The sequence below is a fragment of the Pleurodeles waltl genome, chromosome 7 (genome assembly GCF_031143425.1).
Source record: "Pleurodeles waltl isolate 20211129_DDA chromosome 7, aPleWal1.hap1.20221129, whole genome shotgun sequence".
In the NCBI taxonomy this organism is placed as follows: Eukaryota; Metazoa; Chordata; class Amphibia; order Caudata; family Salamandridae; genus Pleurodeles; species Pleurodeles waltl.
The window spans coordinates 1,163,724,096-1,163,742,273 of record NC_090446.1 but is presented as its reverse complement, the minus strand read 5'-3'; the positions used below and the strand labels follow the sequence as shown (position 1 = coordinate 1,163,742,273).

The following is an 18,178-nucleotide window of genomic DNA, read 5'->3' as shown; positions in this document are numbered from 1 at the left end:
CTGTTCTGTTTTACACACTGAAGGGGCAGAGAGATAGTCCAATGCAATTTAAATATTCCCTACATAGGTAATTGCAAAAAACGTGCTGGTATACATGTTTAATTGTTAGAAAAAGGTACATCACGAAAGGTATGCAAAGAAACTGTGAAAAATAACCCAAACATATTTTGTTTGTGCTTACTTCAAACATTTGCTAGCCAATCGCTTCCAACAAAGCAGCCATTAATCACACCCGCCTAACAATAGTTCCTTTCCATTGAGCTGCACAGCTCGTTCAAATAGTGCTTTTTCATTGTAATCTATTTTATATTCATTTTATATCCCAGCTATTTTTCTGGCTTTTAAAAAGGTCGTGTTCTAAAGTATTTAAGTGACTATGTGAAGTTATAGCTGCCCACAGTTTGAGTACTTGGTAAGGTAGTGATTTATTATTGTCTCCTTCACAAACAAATAGGAATACACCTGGAACCAATGAAGGGCTTGTTGGTAAAACAGCAACATCGGTGAATGTTTTTTAAATTTAAAATGTTTTCTGCAAGGATAAGTTTTGGTGACAACATATCTTTTGTATTCCTTTTAATTTTTATGGCATCTGTTCCAATAAAAAAATAAACATTGCACCATGTTGCCTAGGCTAAGCCTATTGGCTTTGTCAATGCTTATTTTTTTTCTGGCACATTTTCAGTATGGATTCTTTCGTGCATAACAATGATTCTGATTCCACCACACACCTCTTAGAAGGACCATGAAATGAAATAGAAATTCCAGCGTGCATGTTCATGTAATTTGAGTTATACATGACTAACATTTTCCCATCTTTGGTCATCTTAAGAGTCAAACAGTGTACTGTGCAGCTTGTTTTCATTTTATTATGATACCTTCAATTTACAGACAGACATTCTTGGGTTTAGTAACAGGGGGACCAAAACGTAAATCTTTTTTTGTGAGTGAGGTAGCGTGTTTTAGCACTAGGTATTCAAAATTCACAAATAAGTCACACCTATGACCAGAGGAAGCCTCTCACAAGCTGTGGCCGACAGTTCCTTTCTGTGCTGTCTCCAGTGGTTCACACACACCACATAGCTTAAGGGCATGCAGAGACAGACCACTAACATGATAATTAATGATAAACAACAGTACACAGCAGTGGCGGCCGGTAGCTTTAGGAGGGAGGGGGTGTGCGGGAAACACACACACACACACACACACTCATTCTGTCACACACACACGCACGCACGTGCGCACATCCATTAACAACACTCATAACATTCAAACATGCACACACGCACCAAACATTCATTTTAAAAGATCACACACACAGACATTCTTTCCCATACGCATGCACGCACATGCATTAAGAACACTCATAACATTCAAACAGGCACTCACGCACCAAACATTCATTTAAAAAGATCACACACACTCATTCTTTCACACACACATGCATGCACATCCATTAACAACACTCATAACATTCAAACATGCACGCAGGTACCAAACATTTATTTTAAAAGATCACACACACACACACTTACCTTCAGCCTCGGGGTCCCAGGAGGGTAGGGACTGCTGCCTTCCCTCACTGGGTGACTCTAGGTCAGCCAATGAGGGAAGGCAGCAGTCCCAGTCTCGTCACAGAGTGGGATGGGGTCAGTGAGACTGCTGACCCCACCACACTCTGTGACGAAGTGTCACTGGTTGACACTCGCCCTGGGCGCTTCAGGGGTTAAACCTGAAGCGCCCAGGTCGAAGTCAATGGGTGACGCTTTCCTCGTCACCCAGGGGAGGGCCTCGAAGCACCTTTGCTGAGCCGATGAGGTCACGCCCATAGGAGCTGTGACCTCCTCAGCCCAGCAAAGTTCAGCTCAGGCAGCCAGGAGTCTGCGCAAATCGCACATGTCTGCTCCTGGCTGCCTGACTTGAACATAAAGAGTGTCTGTCAGGCTGACCTTTGTTCAGCCTGACAGACACTCTTCATGAGGGGCAAAAGGTGGGGGGGCGTGGCCACTCTGCCCTAAAGGACGGGCCGCGCCTGGTACACAGACAGGACCAATCGGCAGCTTATTAGGAACAGTATTAACAGGCTGCAGTGAGACCATAAGCATCGCTTAGTACCTGTGCATGGAACCTAGAAAAAAGATCCTCTTTTATTCTTGGGAGACATAACTGAGTGTAAGAAGGTATTCTTAAAGTGAGTCTGAGCTCAGTTCAGTGGTGTGTACCCTGAATATTGAGCCCAGAATATGGGTGGGACAGAATATCGAGGACAAAATATTGAGAGAAAAAATTAACAGGTAAGTAGATCTAGATTTTCTATAGATATCTGTACCTACGTGTTACAAATATCTTCAAGGTACATAGATGTAGAGTTAGGAATAGTAAATCTATACTCCCCTATATACACTTACCTTTCTGTTGGTGTCGATATTCAATAATACAACTGTTTATTTCAGCCTAACCGTAGCACATGTGCTTTAACATCTCACCTCCAAGAGTCTGGCTTCCAGGGGCAAAATGCAGCTGCCTTTACTATAATATCCCCTTAAACAAAGTAGAACAAGATGAGGGAGACCTGCGGCAAACATATTCTATCTGGTGGCCCTTGGCCAATCTTCCCTCCTGCTAAACTAAAGTCCTTCCAATACAGTGTGAGGCTTAATGGAAGAACGCCTAGCATGCCTGGGACTTCAAAGAAAAAGCAAAGCCATGCCAAAGAGAAAGTAGGGATGGGTCCTGCCAAATGTGCATGGCATGGTCCAGTGTAGGCAAGCCCAATAAATAATCACTTCCCTGAATATTTCCAGACGTGGAGTAAGAGTCGTTCCTCCATTAATCTACATCCCGAAGCATCCTTTCATGCTCACAAATGAAGCCGGAGTAAAGAGCACAGTTCACACTATTATTCTATTCACCAATTTTATAAAGCACAAAGCTACCTGAGATTCAGGTTTCCCAGCGCTATCTGACAAGCTGAGTGAGAAAATTGCAAAACCTTACACGGAAAGTTCAGAAAAAGGAAATACCTTTTTTTTTCTAAAACTCATGGAATTGGCTCCTCTTCTGAGGCTTAAGGGCAGCATATTGCAAAGTTTAGTGGCGAGACAGGTATAACACCGACCTTCACTCTTGGCTCTCTTAATTCTGGGGACAACAAGCAGTTTAAGATTGTTTGATCTCAGGTTCCTACTGGCACAGTAGGGAATTGCCAAGCGCTGTATAACGGTTGGACCAGCATTGTACAAAATGCATAATGCTTTAAATGTTACTCTGCCACTTAATGGAAGCCAGTGAAGCGTTTTGTGTGCTGCCCCTGCTGACTGGGTTCCCAGAGTGCCTAACAGTACACAGGCCACAGCATTTTGGATGATATAAAGCTTTTTTTATCACAGCCTTTGAACTTCCTAAATAAAGGAAATTGCCATAATCCAAGCGAGAAAGGATCAAACCATTAATCACCATAATTTGTGATTCCATCAGGAGCCACCTTAATACCTTTCTGAAAGCTCTCAAGAGGCCAAAGCAGCAACTGGCTACCTTTTTCGCTTGTGAGGCCATGGTCAGCTGCTTATCTAAGACCGTCCCTGGGCTTTTTACTTCTGCTTTATCCCTGAAAGATGATTAGAGCCACGGTGTCAGTAGTCCCGAATCATAAAGAATTTGGTGCTTGCTAATTTAACTCATATGTGACAAAAATAATGTGCTGGGGGAAAGTCCCCTGATTTGTAAACATTTGTGCCGAAGACCATATGTACTCTTAAGCTTAATTGTCCGGTTTTGACGAAACTTCGGAATACCTGTATGTTTAGGGGTATTCGTATATCTATTACAATTCTTTTCCAACTATGGAAAGTTATTGCTGCAAAAAGCAGGAGGAAATCTCTTTCCGAGATGACAAGGCAAAGAACACACCCATATTTCATACGGGTTGAGGTCAAAGGCTTTCTCCATTGGTAATATTTTCTGCATTGAGGAAAAAAAGTAAAGAAAAAAACAAGTTTTTGAACATTCTCATCCTGTATAATTTGAAATTTCAGCTATGTCAAAGCAATGCATAGCAGATATTGAGGGTAGGGTGCTAGGCTTCACAGAATTGAAATAAGAACTATAAAACTCAGGTGAACGAATTTTATGGTTAGATACTTGGATCAGTAAATTCAGAACAGAATATTATATAAAGTACAGAAACTTCCATAGAAAAAGCTGCAGTTGAAGGAGCATGATGGTTACCGTCCAAAACACTGAAATTTGCTTAGCTATGGACCCTAACTCTCTCTTCTCCACTTCTACTCTACATGACCAAAAATGACATCATTGATAACATCACTAGTGACATCACATATGATTAGACCAACAGCACTATAGATAAAATCACTGTTGTTCTAATGCACATAACATGATATGGAGATAGCAGTGTGCAGTAGCACTGATAATTGCACTGATCATTGTTAGGAGGCCTCGGTTCAATATTAAACAGGAAAGAAAGGCTGCACATCATCAGTGTTTACTACTAGGCTTCTTCAATGCAATTTCACGTAGAAAACAAAAGCTTCTTGCTATCAGCCTTCATCATGCATTACATCCATCCATCAATTCCTTTTGATCACTGAAGGATATTGCACCCCATCACTCCCCATTGTCCTACGCCCCCATAATAAATAAGACACAAGCAATTCTCTCTCAATAACACTCTCACTTACCCTTTTATCTCTTCACTATGGATGCACTCTCGTATCTACATCGTATAATAAATCTTGTCAACCTTTCTCTGTTTCATTTCTCAATCTCCGTGAGAATGAAGAGGAGCCTTGAATTAACACTGCTACCTTATCCCATGGCTCCCTTTGTTCCCATAGCTGCCATCGGCCCCTTCCCACTAATAAAACACATAGCTAGCTTCACTACATCTCAAATGCCTCCTAATCAATGCATGATCCATTAACAAGACTTGCATAAATATTGTTGACTTGATCCCAGACACATCACCCAACCTCTTATATATAACAGAAGGTTGGCAATATGAGGACTCCTTACCAATGATATTTCAAAAGTGCCCAAAGAAGGTAGGATGTGGGCTTGCAGGTGTCTTCAAAACACATTAAAGACCACAAATATTTAAAACTTGGCCTTGAATGAATGTAAATCTATTCTGGTAAAATGCTCTCCCTCACCTACATTCTGCTCTTCACTGATGACATAGACAACTGCGGCGTAAAAGAGATTTAACAAATGCCGCAGTTGATGCGGTCATCATTGATATCACACTGCACTAAATTTGCCAACTCCTAATGAAGACCACACCCCCAATTCAACACTCACAGCATCAGTGAGAGTAACTTGCAGACAGTGACATGCACTTTGTTTTTAGTTGCAAAGTACTAGCACATCACTCATACATCTACTAAGTATTTTGGCAGAGGTTGATGTTAAGTCTCAAGACCGTCCTCCTCTTGAGGAATTGTGTAGTGATAACCCACAGTCCGAAGCTAGACATTATGGAGACAAGAAGTGCATTCAGAGCAGAGACCAGGGCTGAGAACATATGACTACTAATGGAACCTCAAGCATAGGTGCAAGAAACCCACTCTAGAATGACAGAGAACAAATAAATATATAAACTAGAACTCGCACCCTCTGGATCAGACAGTCATAAACATGCCCCTAACAGTCTATCACAGAAATGTAACCTTATACGCAAGCCTCTTACGAAGTAAGAGCTGAAGAATCTCTGGAAACAAAGAGTGAGGTGGCCAGAGTGTGAGCTTTTTACATTTTACAAACAAATCATCCATTTAAACAACTGATGGTGAGATAGGCCAGGTTCGATTTTCTAGAGAATCACCTTGAAGTAGTGGCAGACTGGGAAGCCTTTCTCCGCCTGGCAGGCAGTCCCTGTAACAGCCCTGCACACAGTGATCGTAATCTGCAGATAGGCCCCTATGAAGAGACAATGTTTGTATGCACGGTGTTTAGTTGGGGGGGCTTCGGCACAGAAGGTGCTGAATACTCTGCTTTAGAAACACATTGTTAACTTTATAGATGATAATAAGGTGCAATGTGAACACCTGCGGTGAAGCTGTCATGGGCTAGAAGGGATCTGCCAAAAAGCTTTTAATGCTGTCAGTCTGCCCAAAAGAGGCAAATCGAGATATTGGTTCCTTTGTCTCAAAGTGTTAAAGTAATACAGGTGTATTAGAGTGATGAGCATAACGCAGAAGAATGCATTAGAAAGGCAGATTGTAAACTCTAATTAAGCAATAAACATTTTAGGAGAAAAATTGAATAATGTTATGAAGGTATATTCCAGAAGTCTGAATTAACACAAAGCAACAATACAGGCTCCTTCCCAGGTATGAACCCAGAAGGAATGAAAAAGGAAAGACTGTAGACGGAAAAAGTGCCAGTAACGGGGACGAATGTGAGAGATCCCACGTGATATTAGTCACCCTAACCGGGATATTCGTCTCACTGAACGGCGTCTGTAGAAAAGAAATAAGAAATTGTACACAGATCTCTGCAGAGTTTTTTTCATTTCAATAATCAATAACAAGGGAAACATCCAGGCATCATACCCGTACATAGCATTGAACTTAAAAAATACACTCTGAGAAAGAGAGAGAGTGTTATAATTGTGGCTTCAATTGGTCTATAAGATGAGAATAAGAGATCATACTTTTTTAAAGCAGATACAGGAGGGATTCCAATGTGATGCCATGAAGGGTTTCCAGTGTGATGACGTGAAGGAATTCCAATGTGATGTCATGAAGGGATTCCAGTGTGATGAAGTGAAGGGATTCCAATGTGATGTCATGAAGGGATTCCAGTGTGATGACGTGAAGGAATTCCAATGTGATGTCATGAAGGGATTCCAGTGTGATGACGTGAAGGGATTCCAATGTGATGTCATGAAGGGATTTCCGTGTGATGACATGAAGGGATTCCAATGTGAAAATACGAGCCTGTGGTTCTATTGAGCATTTCATGTAGCATTGCTTTGATTCTTTCGTAACTGAGATATCACTTATAACTATAGGAGTGAACTACAAGTGATGGTAAAGACATATGAGGTGATGACAATGTGCCACTAGAAATAGAACTCATTTTAACACAGTTACCCAATCTTCCAGTTTTCATGAACTCGGCTAACCTCTAAATGGTTTCTTTATCCAAGGTTCCATCAAGAACTTTAGAACAGATGAAGGTATGGATTGTACACAATATGAAAGAGAAGGGTTTCTCACACGATGTTGAGAGTAATTTTTCAGTTTTCAGGACATTTTCTTAATTTTGAGATGACATGGTGGGAGTTTACTATATTCCCAGTAAACCCAGGGCTAAGAACATCTGACATCTACGCCTTGGAACTAACCTCAACAACCACACAGAATAACATATGTAACGTGTACAGCCAATGTCCAATTCATCTGGATGGAGTTGAACCTACTAAGGGTTGGATGACAGAATGTCATTAGCAAAAGCATCATCTGTCAGAAATATGGTGTCCTCAATATTGTGTGTAGCTTTTCGATCATTAACGCCAATGCGACTATATCTTGTAAATTATATTTAAGATAAAACATATCTGTCAGTTGATAGTTGGATTACAATGTTATGGTATCATGCCCTCCTAACACAGTAGGGGTTCGTGTGCATAGGTTTGAACATTCCATAAAGGGGCCTAGATTCCTGATGCTGATTGCAGAGCGCTACAACATTATTTTTTAATGAAGCTGTATGTATAGATAAGAAGTAAAAACTGGTACATGGGGTATTTGATACATTAGGAGGAAATTATGTTGAATAACAAACAACAATGCGAAAGATTAGCGTTTGAGCTGCTTCAGTTCATTTCCTGTAATTTGGTTGCTCAAATTCGAATTTTAATAGCGATGTTGTGGCAGAGGCTATGATACTAGAAGCTAATTGTGCTTTTCTTATGGACATTGTTATTTCAGGCTGTTGTTTGTCATTGTTATGGCAATGGCGTGAGATTTATAAGCTGCCTTTATTATTCTCTAGTGTCTGGCAGGAACGGAGAATTCACTTGTTGTCTGGTTAGCTTGCCTGGGCTTAATTCTCTTGAAAACTTTCATTTAGGTTCTAATATTTCCCCTTCTTATTTGTAGCCTTGTGTAGGAAATAGTCTTAGATTGTCTTTTTAAATGTATGACGGAAAACTTGCTGCACTAATTTTTCGCTCTTACAGTGACACAGAATTATAGATGGATAACAGCAAATAACAGGGATATTTTCCACCAACGGGTTCCGAGGTGAAAAACGCCCGCGTTATTCACTATTACCCACCCAAGACAGCTACATCAGCTGCCCCTACTTTCAGCAGCTGTGCAGGGGTCGAGGAGTTATGGGGCAGCCAAACACAACATGGCCTAACCAGCCTTAGCTCACTGCCCTATGTTACACATGGTGTGATGCCTCCCACCTCCTGTGGCCATCATGCCTCTTCCACCCCTGGGAAACAAGAATATCTGGCATCCTTCCTGCACCCCCATCAGCATTGCCTCCCTAGAAATATTTTTTAAAGTGCCTCGTGTACTGCCACCCGCCCTCACCACCCTCTGTGTTTTCCACCCTCCTCTGCGTAATTGTGAGAAAAAACTGGTGTCCCGCCACCGGGCCACACCAAAGTAATGAGGGACACATAAATAACGAGGCTTGCCATATAAATGATAACAAAATTGGCCAACTGCCACTCACCCCCAACACGCTCCTTGTATACCTCCCCCAGGTTGAAAAATAAACACTTGGCCTCTGCCAATTACTCACACCACCCTTTGAAAAGAACCCTCACCAAAATATACAAAGAAATACCTGGCCTTCTGCCACTCCCTCCTACCCCCTCCTTGCCTTCCTGTTCATAGGAGCCAACTCTGCGAAAGCCACTTGTCAGCCCAGGTTGTTTTCTCTGCAGAGACCTGTGCTGATAGGTAAGAAGGGAGTTGGTGCAGGTAGTCCGGATTCACCTGCCACCATCATGCCAGAGGAGGAGGTGGGGGAGGCAGAAGAAGGCAGGTGAGACTGCTAACCAGCATTCCGTTGTCATTCTCAGCTCTCTTGAGACACAGGTGAGGCTCGGGAAGAAAGGAACAGGGAGCGCTTCCCCCGGTGATGTCACAACGGTTGCGATCACTTTTATTACCACAGCAATGAATAACCGGACAGATTTTGATACAGTTTTTCACAATAGAGGCTTCCAATGGGAGCCATACAATTATGGGATCCTTTCCATATGATTTCTTTGTTCCGCAAGGGAAGCAAGCATTGTGTCCAAAGGACCTAACTTTGCCAAAGTCACGCAATTCAGCAAGTGCCCATGTACTGTGTTACATCCATGGAGCACCCTCTCAATACTGTGTGTGTGTGTGTGTGTGTACATATAGATACACACACACACACACACAGTATTGAGAGGGTGCTCCATGGATGTGTATATATATATATATATATACATATATACATATATATATATATATTCCAAAGCAGATGGAACAATATCCACCAAAACGGCTACACTGATCCCTTGGCCTTCTGGTGAGGACAAAAGAAATGTTCGTAAGTAGAGTTTCACCAATTTTATTCCATTAAATTAATTCACAGTTTCCTGCACAGAATGTCAACGCGTTTCAGCAAACGCCTTCTACAGGATATATATATATATATATATATATATATATATATATATATATATATATATATATATATATATATATATATATATAAATGATCTGCTGGGGAACACAGCTGGACCCAGTCAAAGCGGTCCTACCTTAGTCTGGACAAAAATGTTAGAAGCTGTCCCTGACTGCAGGAAGTTGTGATTGGAATGAGTCCATGGGGACTTGGGTGAGTCATAACTTCGTCCATTCTGCTCTAAACGCTGCCCCCTAGCCAGAAGCCTAGTAAAGAAATGTTAGAGTGGCAGAATGTTCATTATGGCCCTTTCTTTCCTTTTGCATGACTTCTATAAGAAGAAAAAGTAATTGTATGTCTGGGTCACTGGAAGGAATGGGCTGGACTCTGCTGCCAAATTGCACTAATACGTGGTGCAATATATCATTAACATGCCATTTGGTACCTCGATAAAGAGGTCAGATGAATTACTGTCGCGCTTTTTTATACTTTTGGAAAACATCTTGTAGTAAACATTTTGATTAAACCTGAATCAGTTAACCCACGAGGAATGTTACAATGAGCGAATCAAGAAACACAGCAAAGGGTTTGGTGTAGAAGAGTGTTTTTATATGCAGAGCACATTCTATGAACTGAACCACTTCTGCTCTCAGTTGTATTAGCTAAATGAGATTAGACAAGCAGAGATGTTCCCAATATCACACATTTTAGTTTAGTGAGAAAAACTGGAATTTTTGCCCCATTTTTCATGGTCCCACAACCTAAAGTTAGATTCTGCATGGCACTTTTAAACAATGAATTGCTGTTTTTATACTGCTAAAGCTGGTTTACCAGTTTAAATTGTAACCAATATGAAGTTCCACTCGTCCCTGAAGTAAACTGTTAGTTTTGTAACATTATATTAAAGCGAATACGTGAGTTGTGTGCCAAGATAACCAGATATAATTCAAGAATGTGTAATAAAATTGTTATCATGGTATTTCTATATGGACACTATATAATGTGTTATTTTTCGATAAATGAGGTACAGTACGACAAAGTAAGTTAACCCCCGGAGTCTATAGGTCATGCTAACAAAATAAAGGCTTGTAGGCTACCAGAATAGCCAAAATGTCCACACAAAAAAACTGAAAGTACATTTAAAACCGTACAGGGTCCTGTAGTTCAGATTCTTGTAAAAGAGGGACACCTGGAGCTTGAATTCAGCACTGCACTCTGTAGAAATAATACTTGGCCTATGTTGCCTGTCCTAAGAAGCAACTTCTTCATCCATCAGCCTAACGCATTGGTGAGTTTTGTTTCTTCACATGAGTTGAATGGTGGTCTCTGCTAATGTATTTTCAGTTACTTGGTGCTGAACTTCTTCTGTGTGTTAGTGAAGCTTGTACTTCAGCAGCTTTCGCTGAACCCACTCTCTTTTCTGATCTCACTGCATCCCTTGCTCTTGTTGTTGTGTGTGTGTTTCGAGGTGATATTTGAAGGATAGTCATGATGATGTGGTGACAGCTGGTTCCGTTGTGGCAAGTAATGCTGGTATTCAGTGACAACATATGTCAATCTACTAAAATGAGAGCAATGTTTGGAGACCCAAAGAGCAAAGAGGAAGACCAAACCAAGTAGGGATAAATCACCCTATATAGCAGCTTCTAGCACATCACAAGGAGTGAATAAAGCACTGTCTAGCAGTAACACCCAAGGTTCAGCCTAAAGCTGGATTGATGAGGATCCAGCAACTGTTCATAGTCAAGAAGGTATGTAACTGAGAAATTACTGCCTTCTTTCGGATTTAAGACAACCAAGGCAAATTGAACGAGAATTCTGCACGTCCTCTGGATCACGTGAGACCTTTTAGTTTAGTGGGGACATTATAGGGTAATATTCTATTGATAGCTAGTCCTGAGGGGGGGTGGGACTGAGCCATTGCACACATACACTCTTCATTGCTGGCCTGCAAAGCCTGTTTTTCAGTCTTTCCAAAAGCAGCCCCAGTAAATTGTGCTAAACCCTTTCTCACTTCGCTGCACCCACAGTGGGTTGCCTTCTCTGAACCTGTTCCACCCACAGAACGTTCACACTGACTGTGCCGCAAGACTATCTATTTCATTTCCACCTACTCTTCATTTGGAGCACAGCAGGCCAGTGCACAAATGTGGGCTTTCAGGCCAGCTCTGTAGTGCCACTTGTGGGTCACTGGATGCTGGCCAATGTAGTTATGGTTGCCAAGTTGCCAGGTTGCTACAAGCACTGGGTTGTGGACATAAGATAGGCTGAGCTGAGCGCCGCTATGCAAATGGTTGAATCTGTAACCCTCAACCAGTGGAGATGACTGTGGACTTAAGAAGGACCATGTGATGCGGCTTCACTGCCTCCAACAGTAACCACTAGTCATCTGTACTTATGCTATTCTAGCAGCTCTTTCACATCTGTCAGACACCCAAAGTACTCTACTCTCAAGAAGATTTCTGTTGTGTCCAATACTCTCTAATAGGCACATGCAGCACCCCCAAGCTCTCTTTGCCCCCACTGGAATTGTGCTAGAATAGCCGCTACCTCTTCCTTTTACAGCACCTGAAACTCCCCTCTCATGGGCCCAATGTGCTTGCCTCCTGTTATGGGCACCTGTAACTCTCTAGTTCTCTCACCTGCAAAGAAGCTCCAAATGCTCTTTGACAACTGCAGCCCACCGAATCACTGAAGCACCCAGGCTTAACTAGAAGGTGAAGGATGGGGTAGATCAGAAGTTTATTGATGAATTAACCAATGGGAAAGCAAATGGGTCTGGCATTCTGTGCAAAATTTCGGACTTTTCCAATGCTTGTTTTTTTGTAATGGTTTTTGTGAAACTTTATTACAAAAATCATTACAAAAATAGCTACCTGTGCATGTACTTGTATGTGCTCGCCTAGGTAGCCATTTTTAAATGGTTTTAACTATAAAGTTTACAATAGCCCATTTAAAGATGGCTATTTGTGCTAGTGCATATGCATGAATGCATACACATGAGTAACCGTCTTTGAATATTTTTACTTTTATAAAACCTTTCTAAGATGGGTGCCTATGCATGCAGGTGTGTTCATTTGCTCACAAAGGCACTCATTTTTTAATGGTTCGTGTTAAAGTAAAATGCATTAAAAGGCAGGCACCCATACATGTACAGCCATTTAAGATGTTTAAAAAAAAAAAAAAAAATGAATTATGCATGCAGTGAAAGATGAGGAGGTACTAGTAGGTCGGCGGCAGTTTTGTACGAACAGCCAGGCCATCTCTATTGTGGAAAAAAAGCTTTTGGGTAAAAGCCATTTTTAATAGAAAAATACACAATACCTTAGTAGTCCCTGCCACAGAAGTTGACTACTTTTTGTGTGTATGTTCACAATAGGCAAGAGCAGAATGCCATCATTCACAGCCAGGCTAGTCAATGGTATAAGTGGGCTGACCCATTGCCCCATGCTGTATGCTGCAGTGGGTGGATGGAAAATGTGAATGACTTCACAACAGACTAATGGATCAAGAGGGCTCAGTGAAAGACTGTTTACATTTATTAGCTATATAGATATACTTTTAGTAAAGTCAAAAGCTCTTGGTTAGCAACAGACCTGAGATGGACATCTGCAACTCTGCCATTGTGTATATACATGATCAACCAGGCAAACTCTTGAGTAGGTGTTGTTAATGTGACCTCTGCCAGGTGAAAAGATGTTCCTGTGCATCTTTTAACACACTCTTTTTAGCATGTGTCCATTGTTATCTAACGATAATTAAATTTTTCTCCCTAATACTCAATTTTCTCGGTGTGCAGTTTCCAAGTGATCTTCCAACCCACCCTGTACCATTGTGGGACACAGAATATCGGCTCCAATTACATGGCCAAGCAGTGAGTAGCTGATATAAACCGTTAGCTGGAAACCCCTGCAGAGAGCAGATTTCCAGCTAATTGTTTGGACAGCCGATGTCCTTTAGGAGGTGTGACCCCTCTCCCTCCCCATCCTCACACCCCTACATCATCAGTGGCAGGATCAGCAGCTTTGCTTTTCTTTGGTATTGGACCAGGGAGGCAGTAAATTTAAAGTGCCTCAGGCTGTGCTCGCCACTAAACCCTGCCCCTTGCACCCTCATCACCCAGTGAAACTTTTTCACATGTTGGCAGGGCTGAAATTCTGTGTTAGTGTCATTTTCATAATTCTTAACAATATTTAAATGTTATGATTTTGTCAGTCACCTGTGTCATATGTTCACTAGAAATACTCCGATATGTTCATATATGTATTGCATATTTTTTAGCAGAATTCAGCCCTCTCATTTGCTCCTCCCATGGGACACATGCTTTCCTTTCTGTGTAGCCTTTGGTAACTTGTGTGATGGGAGTTCAGAATGCTTTGATCCATTTTGCCTCTTCTCTATGTAAGTCTCTCCTGCCTACCGGGATCACATCTCGCGATTCTGTCTTGTGTTTTGTCCTCCCGACAGGCAGGCTGGAACTCCTACCTCATTTGCGCCTTTAAGTATCAACGCATTTACTCATAGACACATAATGGGCAAAACCCTTTGATAACATTAGGCCCCCAGACCGAAATAGTCCAAATTTAGGTGATCAGTCTGAACCTGGGAAGAAGTACTTTGCTTTATTTTGTTGATTCTGCTTCAGGTTTAGAATTAATTGTTCCTATTCTGATTTTTTTAAATCTGATCCAAATGGCTACAGAGCACAGATACTGGATATGAAATGGTAGCTAGCTCCACAATGCCAGCGTAAAGTCTTTAGCTGACACTATCAAGGTTGGGTTAATTATTTTCAACTCATGGAATATTAATATAAAACATGAAAAAAAGAAGCTTTCCGAACAGATAGTGGTTTGAGACCATACCCTATCCATATGTACAGTGAGTTACCTGACATATCATCTTTTCTTCCAATTCTGAGCCATACACTAGCTGTTAACCCAAAGGCAGTGGGGGACGCCCTCTCTAGCAGTGGCAGTCCTGGTGCTGGATGGTGGCGGCCCAGCAGTGGCAGCAGGTGGAGAGCTCCATAGGAAAACATTCGACCCCTGCATTTTTTCTTTTTAAAAAAAGAAAAAATTAAGGACTGATAGCGCCACTGATCCCGCAGTATGATTCCCAGATATACTGCAAGTCCAAGAATCTTTCAAGAATTTCTTTTTTTTAAAACTTTCCTTCTCAGCAGTGTTTTTGGAATTTACCATGGGGTCCATTTCTTACCTCTTTGACGTATCTATTAACTATGAGAAGAGGGACACTGCATAAAAGAACAGGTTGAAAAGTTTAAGAGCCAGGGAAAATAAAAGGGGGAGATGGGCATACATAGGGCAAGAGAGTTGGATATTTACATCTCTAAGGCAGGAGGGTAGGCAAGATTATGAAAAATGGTCATTCACCTTACAACGGAAGGCACCCCCAGTGAATTTAGTAGTAGTAGTAGTAGCGTATGAGTAGGACACACAGTGTAGACATGGAGTTGGTATGAGTAGGCCACAAAGCCCTCTCCTGGTGGTGTTTTGGCTTGAGGCACTGAACAGCTGAGGGTCTGGTGAGGGTCTGGTTAAGCACTGAAGATGGGGCCTTCCTTCCCTGTACTGACCTACCTTACACACCCAAGTCCCAGTATATTCATGGCATGGTTGGGTAGACAGGACATTAGGAAGAGTGATGGTTTTGATATATTAGAGCTCCAGTTACTTGCAATGCTATTTCCATTTTAGTATTGCTGCACATGCACATCTTCATTCCTTTTTTATTGTCCTGGCTGTGAAAACATCACCACCTGCGAATGAGCCCACCTCAAAAAAGGCGAGTGCTGCTGGAGCTTTTTCATCCTTCTCAGGAATCAATGCTCATCGAGGCCGATGAACCTTTGGACCCCACAACAGGATGTGGTAGAACCATTTAACACAATTTCCATTTAAGACCAATTAAGTTCAACAGTATGATCCATTTAGCCATACAACGATAACTCCAGTCAGGAATAAAGTTAAGGGATTTATTACAACCTCAAGCTGAAAGTCATGTAAATTACTCTCAAGACAAAATTATAAAGATGCAGTATCACAAAGGGTTGCCCAAGGCGACAGAATCGATTCAGACAAACTAACATTAATAAAACTAAGCATTCAATAAAGAACACACAAAACATTAACAATATTAATAGCAATATAGAAAGTAAACATTGCTCAGGCTTAGCAAGCATCAGTCAGTTTCAAATCATTAAGATTATAATTTCAGCTGAGCAAAATGGAAAACCCTAGCAAGGACAAATTAAGGATTAACATGTGTGGGGCAGAACACCTGGGCAAAAGACAAAAAAAATAAAAAGGGCAAAAAGAATTTGGAAAAAGGAAATCTTAAGCAACAGGGTACTAACTAATGTGGGCAAAAGATAGGTAAAAAGGGAAAGCATCAGCATGTCAGAAGCTCGGTCAAGAGTCTTCTGGAAGGGGTTAGGAAAGATTCTCTAGGTCTCAATGGGACATCTCAAAGGGGCAAAACAGATAGGACGATACCTTTCCAAGAGGCTCAGCATGTGGGGTTCTTCATCAGCAAGGGTTCTGATTGAAAGGCATCTGAAAAATCTGCCCAAAGTCCAACTAGTCAACAGTACATTAAAGTTCATAAAGCAATTTGATTCACTCTGAAAAAAACAGTCCATATTACATTGAAGGGGCATCATCCAATAATAATCAATCACACGTCTCCAGGTTGAAACATAGACTTCCATTCCCAGGTCCATCATGGGTGCCTCATCCATTCATGTAGCTCCATGGAGGATTGAAACATTTGTATAATTTCTTAGTCCATCTATTCAGGATGTTCCAGTCTCAAGGACAGAGTTACACTTTTTCTCTTTGTCTAAACAAAAGGGCCTATTACCAAAACTAGCCTTCCCATGAGAAAGAAGTCTGAAAGAAAGCTCATGTTATGAAAAAATGAATCAGCATTTCCTGCACAGTCCCCAAATACAAGACTAATGGTCCTCACTTAAACTAAAACAAATGTATTAAAGCAATACATTTAATTAATACATTTTAATAAACACAACTTTAATATGCAGACGTATGAATTCAACATTAATAATGCTTCAATAATATGCATGTCACATTCATTTTAAATGTGAAAAAACTCTATTATATTAATACATTTCAATTGCTATAACATGTAACTGCATGTCTCTATTTTTACACACATATTAAAATAATTAATCATTAGAAATTCAATATCGTTTCAATACATTGTGTTTTCTAAGGTCTAAATTATAAGATCATATTAATTAAATCTTGCAAACATGTGCTTTATATGCAATACCACCAGGGTTTCTAACACTAGTTTAAACAAATGCACAGTTAAAATGATTTGTCATGGCATCTTCTGCATTCAAACTATTAATATTTTGGTTAACATTATGCATGTATTGTCACTTATTGTTGACTTCTGTGACTAGTGACACCACTAAAATTTCAACTACAACAGTGCAATTCACCCTTTTTTTTCATCTCTCCAGGGATTACAAGAACTTCCAGTGGGAGACTAAGGAAGCTCAGTGACGTGACGAGTCCAAATTCAAGTAAGTGAAGTAGTAAGAATGCCCAGTGTGATGTGCAAGGGAGTGTGGGGAGGTATGAGAGTAGGCACCTCACATTGTAACGGAGGGTACATCTGTGCATTCGTGATGAGGGGAGAGAGGCCTGCAGTACAGTGCTCTACTGGGATTTTGCTTTGATACTAATATTTTTCTTTGCTACGAAATTAGGTCCTTTATTTCCACTTGGTCGCCTTTATGCAAGATGTAATATGATACACAATACTTGCAGTAACAAATGAGCAACTGTCGAGGTATGCTAAGTAAATAGATTAGATTCTAATGTCTTGGTGTATGGTGGAAGGCAGTGACAGGATAGGTTTATTCTCTTGCCCTTGTGCATGAGGGGTTAATTCTCATGTCCTGTGTTTGAGGGGGTAGTAACAGCGCTGTTCTCTTCTCATGCCTGGTGTACGAGTGGAGGCAGTAACACCACAGGTTTATTTTTAATTCCTGGTGTACGAGAGAAGCAGTGACAGCACTGGTTTATTATTATGTTCTGTGTGTGTGAGGGGGCAGTTAGAACGTAATTTGTACTTGTGTCCTGGTGTATGAGAAGGCCAGGGGTGTAACCTGGGTGGGGGCTGTTTGGGATCTCACACACCCCTAATAAATGTATTTTCTGATAAATAGTTGGGTGCTAGTGCTTTCAGTTGGGTATGGTGAGGTGCCTGTCAGATTTCACCAGGACTTTCTACTTATACAGAGACAAAACCCCACATACACTCTCTCCCTCTCTGTTTTGAAAGTCCTAAGAAATATTGGTCATTTTACAAAATATTGCTTTCTTTCTTAGTACTCCTACCAGTCTTCCCTTCCACTTCCCCGTAGGCCCCTCTCAAGCACCTTGCTTGTCCTATGATGTATTTGAAATTTATATGCCAGCCTGATTGTCGGGAAATGTGAAGCTCACACCCATCTTACTAACTGAGCTATGCCCCT

At 41.1% G+C, this 18,178-nt stretch overlaps 1 protein-coding gene across 1 annotated transcript in view; it reads left to right on the top strand.

Moving 5' to 3' along the window:
- SEPTIN9 (septin 9) overlaps window positions 1-18,178 on the top strand; it is a 629,083-nt gene that overhangs the window by 122,279 nt on the left and 488,626 nt on the right. The window contains exon 2 of the mRNA XM_069200262.1: window positions 17,159-17,221. Coding sequence (XP_069056363.1) covers window positions 17,159-17,221 — 63 coding nt within the window. The remainder of the gene's footprint in view (window positions 1-17,158; window positions 17,222-18,178) is intronic.